This window comes from Ursus arctos, unplaced genomic scaffold (genome assembly GCF_023065955.2).
Source record: "Ursus arctos isolate Adak ecotype North America unplaced genomic scaffold, UrsArc2.0 scaffold_5, whole genome shotgun sequence".
NCBI lineage: Eukaryota > Metazoa > Chordata > Mammalia > Carnivora > Ursidae > Ursus > Ursus arctos.
This window is the reverse complement of record NW_026623067.1, coordinates 47,205,389-47,232,277: the sequence shown is the minus strand read 5'-3', so window position 1 is coordinate 47,232,277 and position 26,889 is coordinate 47,205,389. Positions and strand designations below refer to the sequence as shown.

Sequence of the window (26,889 nt, the reverse complement as noted above, 5' to 3'; positions counted from 1 at the left end):
CCTCTCTAAGTCTTGCTCATCTCATCGAAATACTTTAAATTGCCCCTGAGGCTCCAGCTAGAAATAAGATGGTTCTTCCAGATTTCTCTGTTTCTCACAACCCCTCAATCTTAACACTCCCCTACTGAACACACAAAGTGAGTCTATCAGTAAGCCCTGTGGCCCTTCCTCCAAAGACTAGGGCAGCACTGTCAATGGCTTTATCTGCACTGCAGCCACCCCAGTCTCAACCAAATGCCAAAGCTTTTCATATGCTGGTGCCATCCCAGCCCATCTCGAATTTGCCTAGTTAACTCCTTTCATCCTCAAGGCCCAGCTTAAGTGTGTCCTCAGAGAAGCCTCTTTTGACCATCCTATTAAGATTCTTCTCTACCTAACCCCCATGCTCTCAAAAACAGATTTTTTATTTATTTTTCTTCAAAGCACTACTCCACCTTTTCTATTTGTACATCGGGGTCCACCCGAGGAAATAGAAACCATACCAGTTTGTTTGAACAGGTAGAATTTAATACAGAAAATTAGCAAAAAGGTCTTGTTTGAGAAGATGAAAGAGGACCCGGAGATGCCACAAAGACAGTGAGTCCAGGAGATGGCCCCGCGCCAGGGCTGCGCTCTGGAGCTCTGACAGTCCCATTTGTCTCCATCCATAACTCAGGAGCTTGGAGGAGGCTCTGCGGAGCTGCTTCTCAGATTCTAAGGGGAGGGTGTCACCTGGCTGGTGCTGGCACCTCTGACAGGGTGTACTCAAGCCGTTTCTGGGAATGATGGAAAAAACTAGAAACTGCAAATAACTGGTGATGCTGGAGTAAAATGAATGGCTGGGAAAACAAGGAGAGCAAGAAAGAGCAAGTCCCTTTTGGTTCCTCTCGTCTACCCGTCTTCCACGCTGCTCCCTATGAACGGAGCCTAATAGGGACCCACTCGGCAAAGGAAAAATGTGCTTTGCAGAGCCTCGGCCTGAGCAATTCAGAGCAGCATATAAAAGGCTGAGTTCACGAGTAAGATATCATAGCTTAAGAATTAGCACAGTATTTGTTTATTTATTGTCTTTTCTTCCCTGCTAGACAATATGCGTTCAGGACCTATGCCTTCCTTTTACATGTGCAGAGTAAAAGTAGATAGAAGATACTCCAAAAATATTTCTTGAATGGATGAACTCATTAGATTTTTCTCAAAACTAGTGAGAAAAAGGTACAAATTAATTCTTTGTCAATTGAACAATAACAAATGCCGCATAGGATGGTCTAGGCAGTGGAGCTAAAATATGAAGATGAGGCACTTCCTTGTTATTTAGCAAGGAATTTAAGACATTCTCACATAACAATAAATCATAAAATGTCATAGAAAACATTCATATGTTTAAATATCCAGAGAATTAAACAGGCAGCAAAATCTACAGGAGATCAGAAAAGGAAAAGGTAAAGGTAGGTTTGGAATAATTCAGACTTGTGGAAGAAGTTGCCGTCTGAGGCAGGCACGAGAGGGGGCAGACAAGCAAAGCCAAGGAGGAGGGATGAGTCTGGCCTGTTTTCAGGTGATTCTGATGAAAGCAGAGACATGAGAAATTAGTAGAAGTCACTGGAAAAGTGTGCAACTGTGGAAAATCCTAAGTTCTGGAGTTAGCATTTTAAGTAGTATGTCTTCTGCAAAGAGGAGCCATTAAGAGATTTTAAGCAAAGGAGTGGTGTGGCATTGGGAATATTTTCTGAAAGTAAATTTGGCAGCATCATGGGAACGGACTGAATGTGTAGAAACTGGAGCCGGTAAGACGAGTTAGAAGACTGACACAGTCTGGAGCCAGAAAAAGATGGCAGAGATAGAAATAAGAGAAAAAGGTAACAGGTAACATTTAGAAGGAAGAATCAATACAACATAATGCAGAATTAATCTAGGGAAAGGTGAGTGAAGAGGATTTAACCTGCAGTGATTCACAAAGAGAAGGTTCAGAAGGGTGGAGACAGATAAAAAATCATTGAGTTTCATCTGAAGAACATGATTAACAATGACATCAGTAAAATAAAAGTCCCAGTGAATAAATTTCCTCTAATAACTAAACCCAGTATTTTCAAAAGCTATTATGAATCTGGAAGAATATATATGTCTTCATCTTGAGGGACCTCAGAAGTACTAGGCTTCTGGAAGTTATAATATTGAGATGACATCTCATTTCCATAGATATGCTCCTCGAAACTGGTCTGCCGAGTGTTCTCATATAGTTCTTTGTCGGTTTCTTCTTTAGGTTTGGGGGCACCACATTCCACGTTTTCATAGTTGTCATGTGTGTTAGTCCCTCTCCCAGAAGATCTGCAGTCTTGGTTCTGCACTGAGATTTTATCCCTTGAGTTGATAGCGAGAAGATTTGAGAGTGTTTTAGTATAGTCTTTTTTCCTGCTGCTTCTCCTTTGCAAGACCCTTGGTAAGGTAAATTGCATGGGGTTCCAGTGTTTCCAGCGCCAAACGCACCCAATTCCGCAGATCAACAAGAGGAAAAGAAGGGAAATTCCTATAGAAGTGGCCACTGATGTATTTCCACAGCTTTTCAACATTTCTGCACAAGCAGTGTTGTTTAGTGGTATGGGGGAGCCCTTAATGAATTCACAGGTGCAGACAAATGTAATTCCTTTTAGGGTATAGTTAATAAGTAATCCTGGAAGCTCTTTTAGGCATTTCTTTTCCAGACGTGGAAGAACATCATTTGGCAAAGTCCTGATACAATTAGAGGAGAGATTGAATAAACTTAGCCTTGGACGATCCTTCTCGTTGTATGGGATGTTTCTTACATTACAATCCTTAGTGTATAATTGTACCGTGTCGGGAGGGATTTTAATCGACTCCACTTCACTTTCTATCAATGAATCACAAAATGAAGCAGTAATGAGTGGAAGATAATGGCAGAGCAGAAAACTCAAGAAAGAGAAGGTTGAATGATCTGCCATCCAGACACCTCCTATAAATTGAAAAACAAATTAATTGCATATTTATTACATAGCATAACAGAAAAATCTGTCAATATCTACCAATACATTAAGCACTGTCATTTAGTTAGTTCCTGCCTCAAAAGAGAATATAGTACTCGCTGTTGTGAGAAGAGTAAAAGAGAACTTCTACCTGCTCAAGCCTGAGTGGTTTTATCAGTTAGATTTCAACATGGCTTTTGGCAATAAGGCTAGTAATTTTCAAGTGAAAGACAATGTTTTCAATGCAATAAGAGGAAGGGACAAGAGTACACCTGTGCAATAATTTCCATTATTTATCACCTCCTCTGTGAGGCCTTTTCCTTAATCATTCCTTGTTCTGCATTCCCCTATTAATGAGTCAATTCTCTATTATAGCATGACAGTCTGAGTTATAGGGAATTGTGTGTCTTCCTACCTGGTTAAATGGTGGGCAGGGATCAGGTCTTTTCATCTGTATATTCCGAGAGAATAGCATAGTACCTAGTGCAGAAAAGAAATTCAATTGATATTTATTAAATAAGGGAGTCAAGAAACAAATGACTCCAAAGCTCAGCATCTAATTACTTAAGTTGTTTAAAACTGAAGATATGTCTTCTAAAGGGTATAGATGTTTTGTTTTAAGAATTTATTCATTTATTAGAGAGAGAGATAGTGAGAGAGAAAACAAGTGGGGGTGAGGAGGAGAGGGAGAAGCAGACTCCCCACTGAGCAGGGAGCCTGATGCAAAGCTCATTTCCAGGACCCTGGGATCATGACCTGAGCTAAAGACAGATGCTTAACCAACTGAGCCACCCAGGCACCCCTAAAGGGTATAGTTTATATTTAAAAGAAGAAAAGAGCTCTTTGACCTAACACAAAATATCTAAAACGAACTTCGAAAGGCTTTCTATCACTAGTGTTCTCACAACTTCCAGCAAACAACTTTTCAATTAAGATAATTTCAGAATGTTTTCTGCCAAGGCTTTAAAAACGGCAAAGAGGAGAGAAATGAAAAGTATTCAACCAGACTGAGTGTTGTATTATGATTTGATCAACAAAACATTATTACTGCATGTTTTCAGCCTAGACACAGAAGTAGTTACATCTAATACCATTTTCACTGTTGTTGCTGTTTCTAATTTTATTGAGATATATAATCGATATACAACATTGGATCGGTTCAAGGTATACAGCATGATGATCTGACATATGAATACATATGTGAAATACAACATGAATACATATTGTGAAACGATGGCCACACCAAATTTAATTGATGACCATCACCTCACATAGGTACAATTTTTTTCTTCTCATAATAACTTTTAAGACCTACTCTCTTAGCAACCTTCACATATACAATACAGTGTTGTGAACTATAGTCATCTAATATTGTTAATAGTGCTTGTGAGATGATCAACATCTATTGAATGTCACCATAATATTTAGTTAAGAGCTTATTTTGGATCAGCTTCTAAACACTTTTACATGGATTATCTCAGTTGATCCTACAAATGCCATATGAATTAGATACTACTGTTATGTCTATTTTACAGAAGAGTAAGGACAGGATTAAAGAATTTAACTTCTTGAATAACTAAAAAGTGACTGAATCAAGATTCAAGTAAAATTTACCCCAAAATACTATTCTTAACCAAAATTCTATAAATGGCTATCAAGAATATCTATTGCTAAATTTTTATAGCTTGATTTGCTCTCAGCTTCTTGAGGGATGGAGTTCTTATTTATCTTTATATTACCAAAACCAGGGCAGACACAGAAGAGTTACTTTCTTGAATATTTGTTAGTGAATGGAGCAAACAGCATTCGGATAACACACGATACCAAATGTTTCTAAATTTGTTCAAGGTTGGAATACATCAATGTGAAAATTTTCAGTTTGGCATTTCACCCAAAACACCTAATGACATATGAAATACGGTTAACTTTTACAAAATTTATTTGAAAAAACTGTATGGACAGACATCCCAGATCTAGACATCTATTAATCTCTTTGGAACCTTTTTAGGTTCCTTCCTTTGTAAAGACCAGACACAATGCTGTGTCCAAAGGCAAATATTTGGCAAATGACTTTAACCATTAGGACCTCATTTCCTTTCTAAAACAGATAAGAACTGATGGTAAGTAAGATAATTTATGGTATAAGTGATTACCCATTTAAATAAAAATTTGGTAGCATATTTGAACTGAATTTCAAATACAGATTAAAACGAATCACCTTTTTAAAATTCTAGGCTTGCAACAAAAGTGGAGAAGGCTGACTATTGCTGAGGATAAGGTAATAAATTGCCCTCCCAATTTCCAAGACGAGAATTTATTTTCACCATCTATATTGTTCTATGTAGACAATCCAAAACATTCCAAATAGTAAAACTGTCAAAGAAGTGCTTACTGAGATAAATACGAGAAGACTTCTTAGAAGAGAAGAATGCATCTTTTTCTTTGCTCTAAAACAACTTAATAGCAAAAACTCTGACAGGTAAAATGGAAAGACCTACTAGAATGAAAACCATATGTTAAACAAGACCCCCTCAAAGCTTGCTTAACACCCCAACAAGTCTCACTTTGCCCAATCTGCAAGAAGGCTGTTCCTGTTTTGGGAAACAGTTCCAACACACTACCTAACAATTATTCATTTGTCTTAAAATCACAAATGATTGATAGACTTCTGGAATCTACAAAGGCAGAATACTGCCCTTCTGTTTGGAAACAAGACAATAGCAAAGCCTAATCTTAACGTGTAAGCATATATACTGGTAAAGGCAGATTTACCTCACCCTCAGTTTGTAAACTGATTTTTCCCCCTATTGCCACAGAAGGCCACCTAAAAACTATGTCTGGTAACATAAAAAAGTCATAATTTAAAATGAACTTGTTCTTCACAGTTTTCATTAGCCATAACTTACCTTGAAACTGTTGAGCCAAACTCTCCTCTATTCCTTTGGTTAAACCTGCTTTAGTGTTCCTCTTTTTAGTGTTCCTCTTCTTTACCCCACCTTTCAGATTATTTCATACTTGCAAAGTTTCCTGGTTGTAGAGGAAGTTCTTAACAGATGTACCAGAATTAAGATACATGGCATGAGTTTTGAAAAAGGAAGTCCAGCCCTTCATCCTTATCAATAACTCTCCAACTATATCAGAAAACGATGCATGGAGCCCAGATGCTTTTTTATTTGCAGAGTATTTGCAGTCCTCACTTCAAAATCAGTAAAAGCCATTTCACTTGCACTTAAAATGTTTTAAGAAGAAACATTTGGAAATGTAGTTACGTGGAGGTCTTGTTTATTTCTTTGCTCGAAGGATTGTTAAAACAGTCTTCATTTCAAATACTATGTACCAGTCCCATAGGTTACATTTCCACTTGTCAAACCGGTGTCCCAATTTTGGTTCAGAAAATGTTAATATTCCTTTAAGTTGATAAGACAGTAATCTTACAAAGTATATTCAGCTTGACTTGTGACATTTCTGTGATCTTCTAGTAGGCAGAAAGAAAAACTGTTTCACTTTGTTTAATAACAGTCTGGGCACTCACTAGGTCTTCCAAACGCTTTGTGTACTACTCGGTAAACCCTCACAACAACCTGTGGGGTAGGGCTGTGATTCATCCTATGTTACAGGGGAGGAAATGGAAGTAGAAGGGTAACATAATCCCCCACCCAGTGTGGCCCAGCAGTGTGCCTCCAGCACCTGTGAGCTAAACCACTGCACTCTGCTGTCTCACTTGGGTGAGTAAGAGGTTTCCAACATAGAACCCTTACTCAACAGCATTTCTCAGAGACCAAATCCATGGAGTAAAAAATTAGAAAAGGCTGAATTAAAAAGATGAGATCATAAAGCAATGGAAAGTTTGCCTTTTAAATTGTATTGGAACTTTTTCAACCCCCGGCATTTCCTTTGAGTCAAGTGATTTAAAAGAAGATTTCATTACTGAAACACCAACCAGACGTTAGAAGAACAAGGCTGTCAATACAGATTGGGCAGGGACATTCTGCCAGGCATTGTACTAAACAGTGGGGATGCAATAATGAACTATCTCCCTTGTAGCACCTAAAGCCTCCTGAAAGAGGCTGCTGTACACACAAGATCATTTCAGATCAAGGAGGTAAGGGCTAAGAAAGACACAGAGGACAGTGGGAATAAGGAAAAGAGGCATCCAGTTCAGAATGGTCAGGGAAGACAAGACCTGACCTAAACCTCATGGAATAAAAAGGAGTTAATCAAGGCAGAATAGAAGGGTTCCAGGCAAAAACCCCAGAGTGAAGGAGGTTATAAAGTGCTATGAGGAATGAACCATGAAAGATAGTACCCTACTGGTGTTCCATTTTAAGCTGCGAAATCTGCCCCCTTGGAATACGAGTCATGCCTATAGAGAGGTACATTGTTATGGTTCATTGAGCAACTTAGAAAAGTTAGACTATGGTCCAGGGCTTAAAAACAAACAAACAAACAAAAAACTGATAATGAGAGAAAAAAAGGCTCAAGATTTTCACTCCTAGGTATACACTCAACAGAAATGAAGGCCATTTCTGTTTATAACTGCTTTAATTCATAATATCTCAAAGCTCTAGAAACATTCCAAAGATCCCTCAACAATTCAATGGATAATTAGAACATGATAAAACCATGCAATTGGATACTACATATAGCAATAAGAAATCCGAAATACTGATACATTACAACATAGATGGATCTCACGAACATAATATAGACTTTAAAAAGCTATGTGCAAGAGTACAAACTGTAAGGTTTCATTCTCAAATCATGGAAAGCTTATCTGTGAACACATGCTGGTAGAGGTCAGAAAAATGGGGATTACTATAGACTGGAAGGTGCATGAGGGAGCCTTCTTGGATGCCAGAAATGCTCTATATCTTGATCTTTGCGGTGGTTATGTGTAACCATTCATCAAGCTCTCCATTTAAGATTTGTGCACTATATGTAAATTGTCTTAATTAAAAGAAATTGGGAATGAATAATAAGATGATTCTTTTAAAAGTCAGGAAAAGCTGGGGCGCCTGGGCGGCTCAGTTGGTTAAGCAACCAACTCTTGATTTCAGTTCAGGTCATGATCTCAGGGTTGTGAGATCGAATCCCGTGTAGGACTCTGTAGCAGAGTCTGCTTGAGATCTCTCTCTCCTTCTCCCTCTAGCCCCCCTTCCACCCCCACTTACTTGGGGGTCCTCTCTTTAAAAAATAAATAGATAAATCTTTAAAAAAAATGAAATGGAAGTTATGAAAAGTTGAGATAATTAGAGATTTTTTTTTATTCATTCAGATTGCTACCTTATTTGGTAAACTAGTCTCCTAATTTGGATGGAGAAACACTTTGCTCAACTATAGGCAGACTTTGAGTTGGATGAATTCTAAATGCATCTAGAGTTTCTTGAGTCTGGACATTGGTAAGGCTGGTGGTAAGAAAGAGGGGACTTATTAATGAATCTTAAGCTTCGGCCCAGTGAAAGCAGGGAATTCCTACTTTCTGAAATTATGAATATGTCTTTCATTGAAACACCTTGACTTACTTAAAGATGTGGCACTGGAAAATCATGTTCAACCTAAAATTACATAGGTATAGAGCAATTTTATCTAAAAGAAATAATTATAGCATCTTGGACAAATAATACAACTTCTTGATCTTGCTTTCTTCATCCATAGGACAACAATGGATTGGGTGATCCCTGACATCTCTTCAAATACTACTAAGGACATATGAACAATATACATAGTCGTCACATTTAGAAGAGGGTTTTTGAAACTACTTTTCATGTGTAGTATACACTTCTCCTTTTAGTCTGACCCCCTCTTTTCATCACAAGTCTTTCCGAATTGCTACACAGATCAGAAAACATGACTTGAAGTTTACTTCAACTTCAGTTGAACAACACTCCCTCTTCCCCCAGTGCTTTCCCCTTTTACTCCTTCAGATGAAAATAAACAGACACTGGGAAACTTGAACAATCATTCAACATGAAAAAAATTGAAAATCTTTTTGCATCTTCATGAATAAAATGGAAAACTGCGTAATTTAGCATTCTTATAGTAAACAGACTCACCATTCATCTTAAACTGTGGATACGATTTCACAAGTCAGATAACTGATAAACTATTTCAACAGAGTTTTTGTTCAGTTGAGGAGAGTACTGTAAACCAGGATTAACAGCAGACACTGAATCAGTCATTGTTGGATTCTGCCAACTTCTTCAATAAATGTTGAGAGGTGTAATATATCACCAATTTTAAGTAACTGGCTATAATTTGAAACTGCCCTATAGTCAGGCTAGATGTGAGAATTGCTGGATAGCAGACACTCTCTCCCACATACAGGACAGTGAAGACCACAATGACCATTTCAAACCTGGCAGTGGGAGGGGGCTGGGGTGGTAGGTTAGCTTGAAGAGGAAGGCACTACTCTAAATCCTCTGCATTGAGGATACAGTCCAAGATGGTGGAGGAGTAGGAGGCCTTAGTGTCATCTGATCCCAGGAATTCAGCTGGATAGCTATCAAATCACTCTGAACACCTGTGAACTCAACCAGAGATCTAAGAAGAGAATAGGTGCAACTCTACAAATAGAAAGCAACCACTTTCTGCAAGGTAGGAGGTGCAGAGAAGTAAATCTGAGGCGATATTTGGGAATATAGACTGCGGGAGGAGGGAGCCTCCCTAAGCCAGCTGCAGGGAAGTGATACAGCAGCAGAGCACAACATGAGAACTTTTATAAGTCTGCTCTGGTGAGGGATGTTCCTGACTGAAAGGTGCTCAGGTGGCGAAGAAGGGCAGAATCATAGATCAGACAGTGTGACCTCAGGATACCCAGGGTCACAGGAAGATCGGGTGCTGAGTGTGGCAGAGTTCCCAGGCATCATAGTGGGGAGGCTGGCTGCAATGAGCGAGCCCAGGAGTGGGCTCTCAGCTCAGGGTTACCATATACCATGAACCACAGGACAGTTGGGCTACCGCTCTCCGAGCAGGGGACCAGCGAGTGGCAAAACCTTGGCAAGAGCCCCCTTCCTCCCCAGGGAGGAGTGGTGCAGGTGCAAGCCACAGAAATCTGCAGGGTTTAGAGACTCCAAACAGGGCCACATGCCTAAGACAGAAATGCTCAATCACAGGCTGGGTGATCTTGGAGTGTGGACGGAGACCAGGCAGACAGGAGTGATTGACTGCTTTTCCCTGAGGGCGCAATGAAAAGTGGGGCTTTCAGCTCTGGGGCTGGAGGTTAGTAAGCTGCCATTTCCATTCTCATCCTCTAGAGCAACATGGAAAGCGTTCAGGGAACAAAAGCCACACAGAGCGATGTGGAACAGATTACTTAGCCTGCCCCCCCCTCCAAGGGCAGTGCAATTCCGCTCTGGGCAAATACACTTGAGAATCAATGCAGCAGGCCCCTCCCCCAGATCAGCAAGAACATCTGGCTAAGACCAAGTTTACCAATCGTTGAGAAGTACAAAACTCTAGCGCTAGAGGAATACAGCACATAGAATTCATGGCTTTCCCCCACGATTCTTTAGTCTTTCAATTTTAATTTTTTCTTTCCTTTTTCAAACAATTTATTATTTTATCAACTCTTTTAATCTTTTTTAATTTTCATTTTTACAGTTACATTCTCTCCTGGGATGCAGTTTCTTCTAAGAAATAGACCAAAATTCTGTTCTGTTCTCTTCACCTGTATGATAATATTCTCTTTTTTCTTCTTCTGCTTTTTTTTTTTTTTGTTAAAGTCTTTTTTAATTTTCATCTTTACAGCTACATTCTATCCTTTCAATGTATGTAATTGTATTTTAATTTTATGCTTATCCTTTCAATTGTATATAATTTATTTTAATTAAATTTTAATTTTATTTACATATATATACACACAAAAATAAAATATGTGTGTGTATATATATGTTTACATATATATGTAAGTGTTTCTTTCTTTACAATTTTGAGATGTAGTTCTTCTAACAAACCAACCAAAATATACTCAGGATATAGTGTATTGCTCTGTTCTTTAACCTGTCTATTTATATTCTTTCCTTTTTCCTCCCCCTTTTTGTCTTTGAATTTTCATTTTTACAGTCACATTCTATCCTTTCATTGTATTTAATTTTATTTTTTTACATATATAAGTTTTTTTTTCTTTACAATTTTGGGATCTAGTTTTCTAACAAACAGATCAGAATACACACAGGATCCAGTGTATTGCTCTGTTCTGTTCACTTGTCTGATTATATTCTTTTTTAAAAATTTTAAATTTTGTTTGTTTCAGGTCTCTTCTGATTTGTTTACTGTATATTTCTCTGGGGTCACTGTTGCCATTTTAGTATTTTGTTCTCTCATTCATCTATCCTTCTCTGGACAGAACGACAAGATGAAAAAACTCACCTCAAAAAACAGAACAAGAGGCAGTACTGACTATCAGGGACCTAATCATTATTTATATAAGATGTCAGAACTACAGTTCAGAATAATGATTCTAAATATATTAGATGGACTTAAAAAAAAAGCATAGAAGATACTAGAGAATCCCTTTCTGGAGAAATAAAAGAACTAAAATATAATCAAGTCAAAATCAAGAAGGTTATTAATGAGATGCAATAGAAAATGGAGGATCTAACTGCAAGGATAAATGATACAGAAGAGAGAATTATTGATATAGAATCAAATGATGGAGAATAAAGAAGCTGAGAAAAAGAGAGATAAACAACTGCTAGATCATGAGGGAAGATTAGAGAGATAAGGGATACCATAAAGCAAAACAATATTAGAATAATTGGGATCCCAGAAAAAGAGGAAAGAAATAGAGGGGGACAGAAGGTGGTGCATTAGAGCAAATTATAGTGGAGAACTTCCCTAATCTGGGGAAGGATACAGACATTCAAATCCAGGAGGCACAGAGAAAGCCCCGCAAAATCAATAAAATAGGTCAACATCCCAACAAATAATAGTGAAACTTGCAAATCTCAGAGATAAAGAAAAAAATCCCAAAAGCAGCTCAGGATAGAAGTCTGTAACCTACCAGGGTAGAAACATTAGACTGGCATCCAACCTATTCACAGAGACCTGGAAAGCCAGAAAGGACCGGCATGATATATTCAGGGTGCTAAGTGAGAAAAATATGCAACCAAGAATACCAATGCAGCTAGGATGTCATTCAAAATAGGAGAGATAAAAAGCTTCCAGGAAAAACAAACTAAAAGAATTTGTGATTGCTAAACCAGCCTGGCAAGAAATATTAAAAGGGATCCTTAAGCGAAGAGAGAGCACAAGAGTAACCTAGGTCAGAAAGGAATAAAGACGATTTACAGAAAAAGTGACTTTACAGGTAATACAATGGCACTAAATTCATATCTTTCAATAGTTACTCTAAAGGTAAATGGGCTAAATATCCCAATCAAAAGACAAAGGGTATCAGATTGGATAAAAAAGCAAGAGCCACAGATATGCTGTCTGCAAGAGAGTCATTTTAGACCCAAAGACACCTCCAGATTGAAAGTGAGGGGAAGTGAGGGGGTGGAAAACCATTTATCATGCTAATGGACATCAAAAGAAAGCTGAGGTAGCAATCCTTATATCAGACAAATTAGATTTTAAACTGAAGACTGTAGTAAGAGATGAGGAAGGACACTATAGCATAATTAAAGGGTTTATCCAACAAGAAGATCTAACAGTTATAAATATTTATGCCCCTAACAGGGGAACAGCCTATTATATAAGCCAATTAATAACAAAATTAAAGAAACACATTGATAATAATACAGTAATAGTAGGGGACTTTAATACCCCACTCACTGCAATGGACAGATCATCTAAGCAGAAGATCAACAAGAACAAGAACTTTGAATGACACACTGGACCAGATGGACTTCACATATATATTCAGAGCATTCTACCCTAAAGCAACAGAATATACATTCTTCGCAAGTGCACATGGAACATTCTCAAGAATAGATCACATCCTGGGTCACAAATCAGTCTCAACCAGTACCAAAAGATTGGGATCATTCCCTGCATATTTTCGGACCACAATGCTGTGAAACTGGAACTCGATCGCAAGAGGAATTTTGGAAAGAACTCAAACACATGGAGGCTAAAGAGCGTCCTACTAAAGAAAGAATTGGTCAACCAGGAAACAAAAAATTTTTTTTTTAATTTAAAAATTAAAAAAAAGTTTTTTAATGAAAAAAAATTTTTTTAAATCCACTATTCATGGAAACAAATGAAAATGAAAACAACGTTCAAAACCTTTGGGATGCAGCAAAGTCTGCCCTAAGAGGCAAATGTAGCAATACAAGCCTTTTTCAAGAAACAAGAAAGTTCTCAAATACACAATCTAACCTTACACTTAAAGGAGTTGGAGAAAGAACAGCAAATAAAGCCTAAAACCAGCAGGAGAAAAGAATTAATAAAGATTAGAGAAGAAATCAATGAAATAGAAACCAAAAGAACAGTAGAACAGATCAATGAAACTAGGAGCTGATTCTTTGAAAGAATCAGTAAGATTGAGAAACCCCTGGCCAGACTTATCAGAAAGAAAACAGAAAGGACCCAAATAAATAAAATCATAAATGAAAGAGGAGAGATCACAACCAATACAGAAGAAATAAAAACAATTATAAGAACATATTATGAACAACCATATGCCAACAAATTAGGCAATCTGGAAGAAATGGATACATTCCTAGAGATGTATAAACGACCAAAACTGAAACGGGAAGAAATAGAAAACCTGAACAGATTCATAACCAGCAAGGAAATTGGACAGACAAGAGTCCAGAGCCAGATGGCTTCCCAGGGGAATTCTACCAAACATTTAAAGAAGAAGTAACACATATTTTTCTGAAGCTGTTCCAAAAAAAACAGAAATGGAAGGAAAACTTCCAAACTCTGATGCTAGCATTACCTTGTCCCAAAACCAGACGAAGACTCCACCAAAAAGGAGAATTACAGGCCAATATCCCTGATGAACATGGATGCAAGAATTCTCACCAAGACACTAGCCAATAGAATTCAACAGTACATTAAAAGAACTATTGACCATGATCAAGTGGGGTTTATTGCTGGGCTGCAAGTGTGGTTCAACATCCACAAATCAATGTGATACACTACATTACTATGAGAAAGGACAAGAACCATATGATCCTCTCAGTAGATGCAGAAAAAGTATTTGACAAAATACAGCATTCTTTCAACTCCTCACAGTGTAGGGATAGAGGGAACATACCTCAATATCATAAAAGCCATCTACAAAAAGCCCATAGTGAATATCATTCTCAGTGGGGAAAAACTAAGAGCTTCTCCCTTAAGGTCAGGAACATGGCAGGGATGTCCACTATTGTCACTGTTGTTCAACACAGTACTAGAAGTCTCAGCCTCAGGAATCAGACAACAAAAAGAAATAAAAGGCGTCCGAATCAGCAGAGAAGTCAAATTCTCACTCTTCCCAGATGACATGACACTCTATGTGGAAAACCCAAAAGACTCCACTCCAAAACTGCTAGAACTCATACAGGAATTCAGCAAAGTGGCAGGATATAAAATCAATGCACAGAAATCAGCTGCATTTCTATACACTAACAATGAGACAGAAAAAGAGAAATTAAGGAGACGAACCCATTTACAATTGCAACCAAAACCATAAGATACCTAGGAATAAACCTACCAAAGAGGCAAATGATCTGTACTCAGAAAACTACAGAACACTCATGAAAGAAATTGAGGAAGACACAAAGAAATGGAAAAACATTCCATGCTCATGGATTGGAAGAACAAATATTGCTAAAATGTCTATGCTACCTAGAGCAATCTATACAGTCAATGCAATCTCTATTAAAATACCACCAAGTGTTTTCACAGAGCTGGAACAAATTATCCTAAAATTTGTATGGAACCAGAAAATACCCTGAATAGCCACAGCAATGCTGAAAAAGAAAACCAAAGCTGGGGCATCACAATTCCGGACTTAAAGCTGTATGACAAAGCTGTGATCATCAAAACAGTATGGTACTGGCACAAAAACAGGCACATAAATCAATGGAACAGAATAGAGAACCCAAAAATGGATGCTCAACTCTACAGTCAACTAATCTTCAACAAAACAGGAAGGAATATCCAAGGGAAAAAAAGACAGTCTCTTTAACAAATGGTGTTGGGAAAATTGGAAAGAATGAAACTGGACCATTTTCTTACACCATACACAAAAATAGACTCAAATTGGATGAAAGACCTAAATGTGAGACAGGAATCCATCAAAATCCTACAGGAGGACACAGGCAGCAAATTCTGTGACCTGGGCTGCAGCAACTTCTTGCTAGAAATGTCTCCAAAGGCAAGGGAAACAAAGATAAAAGTGAACTATTGGGACTTCATCAAGATAAAAAGCAGTCGATAAAACCAAAAGACAAATGATAGAATGGGAGAAGATATTTGCAAATGTCTTATAAGATAAAGGGCTAGTATCTAAAATCTATAAAGAACTTATCAAAGTCAACACCCCAAAAATAAATAATCCAGCCAAGAAATGGGCAGAAGACATGAACAGATAGTTCTCCAAAGAAGACATCCAAATGGCCAACAGACACATGAAAAAATGTTCCACATCACTCGGCATCAGGGAAATACAAATCAAAACTACAATGAGATACCACCTGACACCAGTCAGAATGGCTAAAATCAAGAAGTCAGGAAATGACAGGTGTTTGTGAGGATGTGGAGAAAGGGGAACCCTCTTACACTGTTGGTGGGAATGCAAACTGGTGCAGCCACCCTGGAAAACAGTATGGAGGTTCCTCAAAAAGTTGAAAATAGAGCTACCCTACAACCCAGCAATTGCACTACTGGGTATTTACCCCAGAGATACAAATGTAGTGATCAGAAGTGGCACCTGCACTCCAATGTTTATAGCAGCAATGTCCACAATAGCCAAACTATAGAAAGAGCTCAGATGTCCACTGACTGAGGAATGCATAATGAAGAGGTGGTATATATATATACACACACACACACACACACACACACACACACAATGGAATACCACTCAGCCATCAAAAAAAAAAAAATGAAATCTTGCCATTTGCAAGGACATGGATAGAACTAGAAGGTAATATGTTAAGTGAAATAAGTCAATCAGAGAAAAACAATTATCATATGATCTCACTCATATGTGGAATTTAAGAAACAAAACAGAGGATCATAGGGGAAGGGAGGGAAAAATAAAACAAGACGAAATCAGAGAGGGAGACAAACCATAAGAGACTCTTAATCATAGGCAACAAACAGGGTTGCTGGAGTGGAGGGGGTTGGGGGATCGGGTAACTGGGCGATGGACATTAAGGAGGGCACAAGATGTAGTGAGCACTGTGTGCTATATAAGATTGATGAATCACTGAACTCTACCTCTGAAACCAATAATACACTAATGTTAATTAATTGAATTTAAATAAAAATTAAAATTACACAAGGCAATGGAAAACAAAATAAATCCTTTGCATTAAGACCCTGAATAATCTCCATTATACACTGATGCTGAGTGAGAAATTAGGGAAAGCAGAGAACAGGAACTGCTATAGATTGACTCCTCCTACCCTCCTCCCAAATGGGATGCTGTCCTGTATAATTCTATCCCCATGAAGAGTAGTAGGAGGTGAATAAAACAACAAAACAAATACTATGGGAATGGGTGGGGCTAGGGACCTGTCTAAAAGGGCCCTGATAACCAGAGTCCCCTTCTTTCCCTCAGCAGGAAATAGACCTCTGATGCCAATTCAGCTTCAGATAACCACTGAATATTCAGAAAGCAAAGGCTGAAGGGTACAGGACATAAGGGGTTAATGGCCTCAAATAAGCTGCCTGATGCTCCCGCCACACAAGTCTCTCTGAAACCCATTTCCTGTGCTTCCTTATAGATATGTTCACAAGAGTACAGGCTACAGTCATGCTGTTCTTTCTTCTCTTAGGAAACATACCTCTCATCATGATATGTTCCTTTTATAGGTTAATTTACCAGAATTTTAAGACTATCTCCTTTTTGTCTTCCGAGTCTATCCCATCTCTGACATTATGAACTAGCTTGGGCCAGTCATTCTCCACAGAGTTTCAGTTTCCTCATCTGCAAAATGGATTTGAATGGGTCACTGGTTCTCATCTCTAGTCATTCACTAAAATTTCCTGAGGAGCTTTTAAAAATATTGATGCTGGGGTTCCAGGCCACATAAATTAAAGCAAAATATCTGAGGGTATAACTAAAACCTTAGTAGTTTTTAAAAGTTCCTCAGGTATTTAGAAGTCCCCAGCAAGCCAGTATTGAGCATGCATCTTTCTTTGAACTAATATACTAGGACTCTGCTGAATGATCTCGAGGCACCCGCTGAACTTTTTTATTTTCTTCACTATTAGAATGGAACTCGAGAGATAATGTTGCAAGAAAAGATAAAACAAAAAAATCTCCAAAGTGCTCAAAGTTCATCAAAAAAATACATGTTATTAAAAACTCTTAAGGAATTTGTACACTGGCTAAAATAGCAGTAATAGTTCACACTAATTGCACACTCGAGCATGTGTCCTGCTGTCCTCCAGATGCCTTAGACGGGTTTTCTTTTTTAATTCTCACAACAAGCATAAAGATGGGTTTCACGCACTAGTTTGGAGGTGAGGAAACAGAGGCATCGAGAGACAAACGACGTGCCCGCCATCATACAGCCTGTGCCAGACCCTGAATTCAAACTCAGACTGTGTGCCTTGAATCTAGAGCCGCTGCTTTTCACCTCTGCAGGACTCTGAACTGCTCTCTCTCTCTCTTTTTTTTAAAGATTTTATTTATTTACTTGACAGAGAGAGAGAGGGAATGAGCAGGGAAAGGCAGAGGCATAGTGAGAAGCAGACTTCCCACTGAGCAGAGAGCCTGACGCAGGGCTCAATCCCAGGACCCCCAGATTATGACCTGAGCCAAAGGCAGACGCTTATCCTACTGAGCCACCCAGGCACCCCTCTCTTACTCTTTAATTATGTAACTAAATTCCTGAGACGTCCCAGATCAAAATCTGCTTCATTCCAAATGGTATACAGTTGAATCCCTATCTATTTTTGAATATTTGACCTGGGCTAGAGGTGGTGGCACTGCTGGTGGCAGTTTGTAAGTCTGGTGCCTGGAGGAGAGCTTTTGCTTGGGTTCTAATGAAGTATGAGGGTTCCGAGCAAGTAATGAAGAAGGTGTAAGAATGAGAGACATAGGTGTAAGATCAGGAAGCCCCTAAGAATCTTTTTTCTGTACACTTCATAGGAGAGTGACATGCTCACGATGGGGCTGAGTGAGGTGATCCTTGTTAATTTTACTGAGAATGATGAAAATGATCTCATCTTTAGCTCTGATGGGACTTAGTGCTATTCCAAATAGAGTCTACCCACTGCTTTGTATATGCAAGGACATGTCTTCATTCCAGAGCTCATCATCTCTTGCCTGAGCAAATTACTGGCCTTCTTCCTCCTAACCTCGTCATTCAACAGTATTACTGTATCTTTAAAGCTGACAGAGTGATACTTCCCAAATATAAATTCCACACCTCAGCCCTCTGCATGAGATCCTTAAGTGGTTCCCTACAGCCTGAGAGTTAAACCCCAACCCTTACCACAGGCGGTAAGAAGGCTTTTCCTGGTTTAGCCCGTGAGCCTTGTTGTCCCCTCCAGTGTCCTCCCTGCCCCACTGGGTCCCAGACACAACTGCCTTCTTTCTATTCCTCCAACACTTCCAGTTCCCTCCTGTCTACAGGACCTGCATTAGTTGCTCCTTTTAACTTGATGGTATTCTCCCAGTGTGCCTGCGCACCCTTCATTCAGGCTTCCTCTTAAATGTCTCTTTAGGGATGCCTTCTTTGACCATTCCACTCTAAAATCCACCCCTACACTGCCTCCTACTCCCTCTCACCCCTCCATTTGCTCTTGCTGGCTCTCCTACTACCCCATTTATTTTCATCAGAGCCTGTAGTACTAATACTTTTATATATATATTTGTTTGTTCTTGTATTCCCTTACCTTTTAGTGTTACTTTCATAACAGTGTAAGAACAGAGACCATGTCTTTCTTATTCACTGCTCTATCTCTAGCAGTGTCTATCGTGTCATGTGAAAGGGCTCAATAAATGCTTGCTGAGTGAATAAATGAAAGCTATAGGGATCATTCTGAAAGAATAACCTTTGAGCTAAAACAGATTTTTTTGGTGTTAAACATAAACACACATCAGAGTTAATAAAACATATATATGTGTATATATATATGTTATATTTACACATAAACATTTATGGAAATGTTTATATATAAATATATGATTTTTAGAGAATAATAATTTAAAGAGCATCATGTATTAACACTCCCATAGAGAAACTAAAAATCACCACAACTTTGGAAGCCCGTTTGCCCTACCCGGTGACATTATCCTCCCTCGTCTCCACAATAACAATGATCCATGTTTTTCTGTTAATCGGTCCTTGTACTTTTTAAATTTTTTTTTAATAGTTTTACCAGCTATATATGTGTCTCTAGTTTTGGAAACTGGAGAGCAAGCACAAACTCAGCTAATGGAGACATGGTAGGACCACCACTATTAAATGAAGTTTTCAGAAGAAGAGACGCTGCAAAGAGCCATGAGACCAAAGGCTGCCCCAGTGCCCCTGACTCCAGACAAAGCCCTCCTGGTGGGTGGGAGTGTCAGCGGCACGGGTCTAAAAAGTGCCATGAGAGCATACAGTCACTGTGAGTCAGCTGCTAGGGCTTTAGCATGGACCAGACATGGATGTCCAGGCGAGATAGGTCAAAGCCAGGGGGTGCTTCGTATTTTCTGCTTCTAAGTAGAGCTTTTAGGGTAGGTCAAACAGGAACACTTCTGTGAGAGTAGAAAAGGCCTTCTGGTACCCTGGCAGCATACTGTGAAGACAAGCCAAGTGCAGGAGAATATCAGGGCCAGGCTCACTGAAACTTTCTGTCCTTAGGCTTAAAAAGGGTGCAAAATCTTTCGAGTTTCTTTTAACACTAAACATACTCTTACCATATGATCCAGCAATTGTAGTTTCTTGGTATTTACCCAAAACAATTAAAAACCTATGTCCACACGAAACCTGCACAAGCAGCTTTTTCATAATTTCCAAAACTTGGAAGCAACCAGAATGTCCTTCAGTAGCTGAAAGGATAAACTGTGGTACCACCAGACAATGAAATTTATTCAGTGTTAATAAGAAATAAGCTATCAAGCCATATAATATGTGGAGGAACCTAAAATGCACATTAATTTGTGAGGAAAAACCAGTCTGAAAAAGGCCACATACTATATGATTCCAGATATAGGACATTCTGGAGGAGGCAAAACTATGGAGACAGTAAAAAGATCAGTGGTTGTTAGAGGTTGGGGAAGGGGGAAGCTAGTTATAAGCAGACCACAGAGGACTTTTAGCGAAGTGAAAATACTCAGCATGAAACCAGAATGATAGATAAATGACATTATACATTTGTCCAAACTCACAGAATGTACAACACCAAGAGCGAACTGCAGCGTAAACTATAGACTTCAGGAGGATTATGATGTGTCACGAATGCCCCACTCTGGTGGGGATGTTGATAATGGGGGAGGCCCTGCCTGTGTGGGGGCAGGGAGTCTACAGGAAATCTCAGTACCTTCCCCTCCATTTTGCTGTGAATCTAAAACTGCTCTAAAAAACTACAATCTTAGTTAAAAAAAAAAAAAAAAAAAGATGCAATATAAGCTTCAATAGGATCCATCACTTGCAACTAAAACTGTGACTGATATGTTGTGTATTTATTTACTTAATTTATTTTTATTTTTGCACTATGCTTTTAGATGATCTTAGGGCAAACTTTATTGGATATGTATTGGGACTCAGCTCTGAGGCCAGGGACACAGCCACAACTCAAACTGGCTTACACGAAACAGGTCTGTTGACCTACATGACTGAGAAGCCCATGAGCTCAATTTCATTAATAATCTTTTATATCACAAACTGCCTGGTGGGTACATGGATACTCATTATAATATTTTTCACACTTTCTTTAATATCTGCAATACTTCAAGACAAACTAAAACAAAGCAAAATAAAACAAACGCAAAGTGGCTGGATGTAGTAGCTTGAGAAACGTCACTGGTGTACTGGCCTCTCCTTTTCCTGGATGGCTCCCTCTCCTCTGCAGGCCCCGTCCAGGTGGAATCGCCTGCGGCTCTAGCCTTGCTGTATTTACAGCTGGCAGTAGACGGCAAGAGTGAAGATCCTAAGACAACTCCAAAGCCAAGTTATTGTAGGTTATCAAGAAGTACCAACATTGTCCTATTGGTAGAAGGAGGTAGTGGAATTACCTATCCCATCAATTACCCTAGCATTAATATGACAAAGATTCTATTCTTGACCAAACTCTAGCCAGGCTCCTCTAAACTCTTTCTCAACTAAGCCTCAGACTTGGTCTATAAATACCAGAAAAATACTAACATAGTTTCAAAGAACTCAAGTCTGCCCCTCTAGGACAACCCTCACACTCCCCCGCCAACAAAGTACCTGCCTGAGAAAATTCAGTGCTGCCCCCCAAATTTACTATTTGTTCCAGCCAAGCCCTGAAGATAGAGCCTATCTCCTAATCTCTGTGAGAAGGTAAGAACCTTGCTTCAATGAAGGCCAGTTAACAAAAGCAGATGGGATTCACATGGACAGACCCCACCCTCCACCCCCTGCCAACCCTTCCTGCTTTTTCAAAGTTCTCACTTTTCTGACTCTACTGAGCACGCACTTACCACTCCCTGCCCTCCATTCTCCATCTCCCTTTAAAACACCTAGCCACCTTTGTATAAATCCAAGTTGAATTCATTTCATACTGAACTCCTTTCCCTACTCAATAGTATATGGCTGACCGACTAGAGTCTGTACTTACCACTTGACCTAGTGTCTGGCTTTGCTTACCTTTCATACCTGTATCACCAGTAGAAAAAGAGAAACAGTCAGAGGTAAGGGGCTGGTATGCTCTAGGAGCAAATGCTGTAGAACTAAAACCCTACAGAAGACTGACATCTACTTGGTTTGGCAATGTGGTTTTTTTTTTCCCTTCGTCACACCCATTCTTGTATACATATCAAGAGATCACTTTCATTGTTGTAAACAAGAATTCTCTGCAATGGATCAGGAGATACCATCACTCTTGGGGCCAGCAAAACCTGGATAACTGACCAGTGTAGCTGGTCTGCTCAGCTTTGGGCAGACTGCCTTAAGTATTTGTCTCCTGTGTAAGATGTCTTTATAAGCCACCCTGGACTGATAAACTCAGAAACCACTAAGCTACTCCACATAAATACAATAAACACATCCTTGCATTATAGTATTATACCAGCAACACCATTTGCTGATGACATTGTTTTCTACATTTTTTTAAGCTTTACTGAGATATAACTGACAAAACATATTTAAAATAGAGGGATAAATCCATCACCACAGATATTCACTTTCTTTTTTGGAAACACCTCCTAAGATTTACTCTCTTAGCAAATTTCAATTATACAATATTGTCAGCTACAGTCACCATACTACATTGTTAGAACTTCAGACCTTATTCATCTTGTAACTGAAAGTCTGTACCCTTTCACAACTTATCTCCATTTTCCCTGTCCCCCCCCCCAAGCTCCTGAAAACCATGATTTTACTATTTCTATGAGTTGGACTTTTAGTTAGGTTCTACCTAAGTCACACCGTGCAGTATTGGTCTTCTTTTCTCTGGCTGATTTAAATAGCATCATACCCTCCAGGTTCATCACTATAGTCTCAAATGAGAGGACTTCCTTCCTTTTTAAGGTCAAGTAATACTCCATTGCATACACATACCATGTTTTATTATCTGTTCAGGGACACAGGCTATTTTCATATGTTGGCTCTCACGAATAATCCTGCTGTTAGTGGTGTTAAAAGCACTCCTGGTACTAATCATGGTTTACGGTTGAAGTCATCTCTCACTTCTTATTCAGAAGGGGTTATACACAGTGTGTCCTTTAATGGCTCCAGAAGTCACGTGGCTGCCCTGGCGCTGGGGAGGGTATGCAAGGCCTTCTCCCCTGCAGGGGCATTGGTAGGATGAAGGGAGGAACAGAGGCCAGTGAGCTACAACTTGGCTTAGTTGCCTAGTCCCAGATTTGACTCTTCACTTTGGCTGACCTAGGAACACCTTGTATCTTGCTCTGGTGGCAACAGTGTAACATTTCTTGAGCACTTAAGTGCAAGGCACCATGTATAGTTTTTTGAAATGCCTTATGTCATCCTACAACAATTCTGACTGGGAAATATTGCTGTTGCCATTGTATAGGTGAGGAAACGGGTTTAGTGAACTGTTCTCTCTCTGTATATGTTAGTAGACCATCCAAGTTAGTTACTGAGCAGTAGACACATCTTTTTGTCTAAATTAATAGGATGTGGTAAACCATTTTTTGATACTAAATGCCAGTGCTAGTTACATTGCCTGGTTAAATGAACCCCTGGAAGGTACTTAGAAAGAGGGTTTCCTCCAGCCCACTATCAACTCTAGGTATGCACGGTGTCAATGAAACAAGCATTCTCAGAGACATTCTGTGTCAAACACTTCCAACCTCTAATGGAGGAAGGAGGCTTCGCTGGTATTACTGAGTAGAAAGGGAAAGGCTTTTTGATTCTTTAAACAGTTCAGGGCAAGCACAGGCATGTTTCTCCTAAGTAAAAGTAGACTTCACTCCCAAGATGATCAGGGCTGGAAGGAGGGTGAGGCTGGGGGTGGAAATGAAGATTTACATAATCTTCCCCTTTATTCATAACCCTAGGGGTGGTGACCTTTGCTCCCCAGATGGATGCAAACCTATTCACTAGCCTGGAGCAGGCTTGCTGGTTAAGAAAGACCACCTTAACTTCCAGACCTCATTTTACACCACATCTTTACTTTTTTGGTTGATAAGGAACTTTTTCTCTCTATCTGGTTATGGCCCCCTGAGAGAAAAGGACTGTGAAGAACAGATGGTCAGGATATCTTTCATTATTATTTCAGTTCTTTGGTTACCATATACTATTGTCTATATTTTTGCCAAATGTATTTCAGCACTCGATAGACTATCGAACATTCCATATGCAATTTGGGTCTACCCTCCAAAACGTTCCGGTATTTTCTAAAAGATGAACACTGTATGTATATTCTGAGATCCTCGGGCCAACTGTGGAAGTCAGATTTTTCGGTTTGTGGTGCCATCATGTGGACAGAACCAGGACTGCAGTCCATGGAACCAAAAAGAAAGTAAGTGTACTTTCCCACAGAGATCATTCCTTAATTACAAAATATTATTTCTCTGTAGTTCTATAGGTTTAATGCACATACGGTTAAAATCCCAGTATGATTTCTAGTGACACCTGGCAAGCTGATTTTAAACTTCATTGGAAAGTGTAAGTCATCAAAACCAGCAAAGTCCCTGGGGCACCTTGGTGGAACAGAGGGTTAAGTGTCTGACTCCTGGTTTTGGCTCAGGTTATGATCTCAGGGTTGTGAAAATGAGCCCCATATCGGGCTCTGAGCTCACCGAGGAGTCTGCTTGATACTGTCTTTCTCCCTCTGCCCTTTCCTTCCACCCACTCTTTCTCCCCCTCTCTCTCAAATAAATAAATAAATCTTTTTAAAAAATAGCAAAGTCCCTTTAAAGAACAAAAGATGGAAGGCCTTTCTCTACCAGCTGTCAGGACTTATAATGAAGCTGTAGCAAGTAAGAAAACACAGCCCTCTCACAGGGATACACTGATCAATGGAAGAAACAGAATAAAGTGTCTAGAAATAGGCCCACATTATATGGACCTTTCATATATGACCAAAGAATCATGACAGATCAGTGAGGAAAGGAGGGACTGTTCAGTAAACAGAACTAGAATCCAATCGTTTTTCCATATCAAAACAAAAATCCCCATCTCCCACTGGATGAGTTTTCCAGGGCTGCCATAGTAAATTACCACAGACCGGGTGGCTTAAAGGACAGAAATTTTTCTCACGGTTCTGGAGTCTGGAAGTCCAAGATCGAGGTGTGGGCAGGCTTGGTTTCTCCTGAGACCTCTCTCCTTGGCTTGCAGATGGCTGCCTTCTGGCCGTGTCCTCACGTGGTCGTTCCCCTGGGCAGAAGGATCTCTGGTGTCCCCTTGTATGCCCAGATTTCCTGTAATAAGGATGGAACTTAGACCAGATTAGGGGTTCACCCAGATGCCCTCCTTTAACCTTAATTAACCTCTTTCATGACCCTGTCTCCAAATACAGTCACCTTCTGAGGGACTGAGGATTCGGACTTTAATATATGAATTTTGGGAGGATGGGGTTCAACCCATAACGCACACTGTATACAAAAAGTCTACTCCAAATGGTATAAAGACTTAAATTCAAAAACAAAACAAAAAATCAGTAGAAATTATAAGCAACCAAGCTTCGAAGCACAGGGTAAGGAAAGATTTGTTTTTTGTAATGAGGTATTAGTTGGTTAGAAATTTAAATTTAATATCTAATTCTGAAAAGTAACTTAATGAATATAAAAAGTTAATTTTAGGATATAATGTTAAACATTAAATATGTTAAATATCTTTTATCTATACTTACATTCAATAAACAAGATTTTCAAAATCATTAATAATCAGGAAAATGCAAATCAAGACTTTGTTATGTCCATTTTGACATACTGCCATTTTAAAAATGAGTAAAACTAGCAACCTGCCAGTAATCTTGGATGAAGGTTTAAATGTTTCTCAAAATACTTGATCAAGACTTTTATTCATTCATCGGTCTATTTCTCTACCTACTTACCTCTCCAGCTACCTATTTTCTGCACATGGCAATAACAATTTTGAGAGCAACCTTCCCCACCCCACTCATTGTTGCCGGAAGGGCTGGTGTTAATTTACAGAAGTGGACTTAGGTCTCCCTCTACTGGTTCAACAGGATAAGACCGATCAATGCTTCCAGGTTGTTTCAAATGCAGCGGTCCCTTTAAGTCATGTTCGCCAAAAATCACTGCGTGGCACAGCTTCAGCCTAAAGAGTAATCTCTTTTTTGAATCTATCTTCAAGGTTGCAATTATTTTCTAAAGTCAATTATTTACAAACGCAAAAATAACAAAATTATTAAGTAAAGGTAACACTAGCGTTTCCCTCTCTTCCCCTTTTGAATTCTTGTGGTTTGCTTATTTGCCACACAATGTACTTCTGAATTTCCTTTTAAGACCATTTCTTCAAATGTATGCTTGAAAAACAGTAATAGTGAAGACATTTTTCCTTGACGTTAAACAGACTTTTGAGTTGAGGAAGCTGCTGTCTCAGCCCCCCTCTGGCCAGCTTAGTAGCCCTCTAAGTTTTAGCAAGCACCTTTAGCCCGTGAGGTTGATGAACTAAGCCTTTCTTTGTATATCTATAGATCATGCATTGTTTCCTGGATGGACCTGGAACCAAACCCTCTTGCACAACCTCCCCCTGGGGAACCAGTACACAACCTCTGAGCACTGTGATCGAGTCTGTACCTGGTAATACCGAGTCTGCGTGCAATCAAGAAGAGTTACGTGGTGCTCTCCTTTCACTGATCAACTGCCCTAAAGTTCCACTAAAAATCTTCAGGCCAGGCAGAAACCTCAGAGTTATTTTTTGGACAGGAGTCTGCCTTCTTCCCAGATGACCAGCCTCCTGAATAAATCTCATATTCCTTCCCAATCACAACTTGTCTCTTGAGTTTTGGCTTTTCCAACACCAGCAGCCAAACTTGGGCTTTTGGGTAACACTGAGACTCTTGAAAGTGTTCATCATAAACACCACAATGAAATTCCATTTGGGATACCTGGGTGGCTCAGTTGGTTAAGCGTCTGCCTTTCGCTCAGGTCTTGATCCAAGGGTCCTGGGATTGAGCCCCCACATCGGGAGCAGGGAGCCTGCTTATCCCTCTCCCT

At 39.4% G+C, this 26,889-nt stretch overlaps 2 protein-coding genes across 5 annotated transcripts in view; both read right to left on the bottom strand.

Annotated features, from left to right (window-relative positions):
• RAB3C (RAB3C, member RAS oncogene family) overlaps positions 1-25,047 on the bottom strand; it is a 342,644-nt gene extending 317,597 nt beyond the window's left edge. For all 3 annotated transcript variants that reach the window (XM_057306971.1, XM_057306972.1, XM_057306969.1), the window contains exon 1: positions 24,965-25,047. The gene's annotated coding sequence lies outside the window, so the exon portion shown is untranslated. The remainder of the gene's footprint in view (positions 1-24,964) is intronic.
• Positions 486-25,051, bottom strand: GAPT (GRB2 binding adaptor protein, transmembrane). Of its 2 annotated transcripts, none has more exons than XM_044384177.3 (3): positions 24,965-25,051; positions 3,373-3,437; positions 486-2,947 (listed from the first exon to the last, which is right to left on the bottom strand). In XM_044384177.3, exon 3 carries the CDS (start codon positions 2,934-2,936, stop codon positions 2,076-2,078), a length of 861 nt encoding a protein of 286 aa, XP_044240112.1. In that variant the 5' UTR covers positions 2,937-2,947; positions 3,373-3,437; positions 24,965-25,051; the 3' UTR covers positions 486-2,075. The 2 variants fall into 2 exon arrangements, with proteins under 2 accessions (XP_044240112.1, XP_026354716.1); XM_026498931.4 differs by lacking the exon at positions 24,965-25,051 and adding an exon at positions 5,864-7,566.
• Between the last annotated feature and the right edge of the window lie 1,838 nt (positions 25,052-26,889).

Coding starts and splice junctions, on each gene's coding strand:
- GAPT (XM_044384177.3), bottom strand. CDS start 2,936: ATGGCAGATCATTCAACCTTCTCTTTCTTGAGTTTTCTGCTCTGCCAT.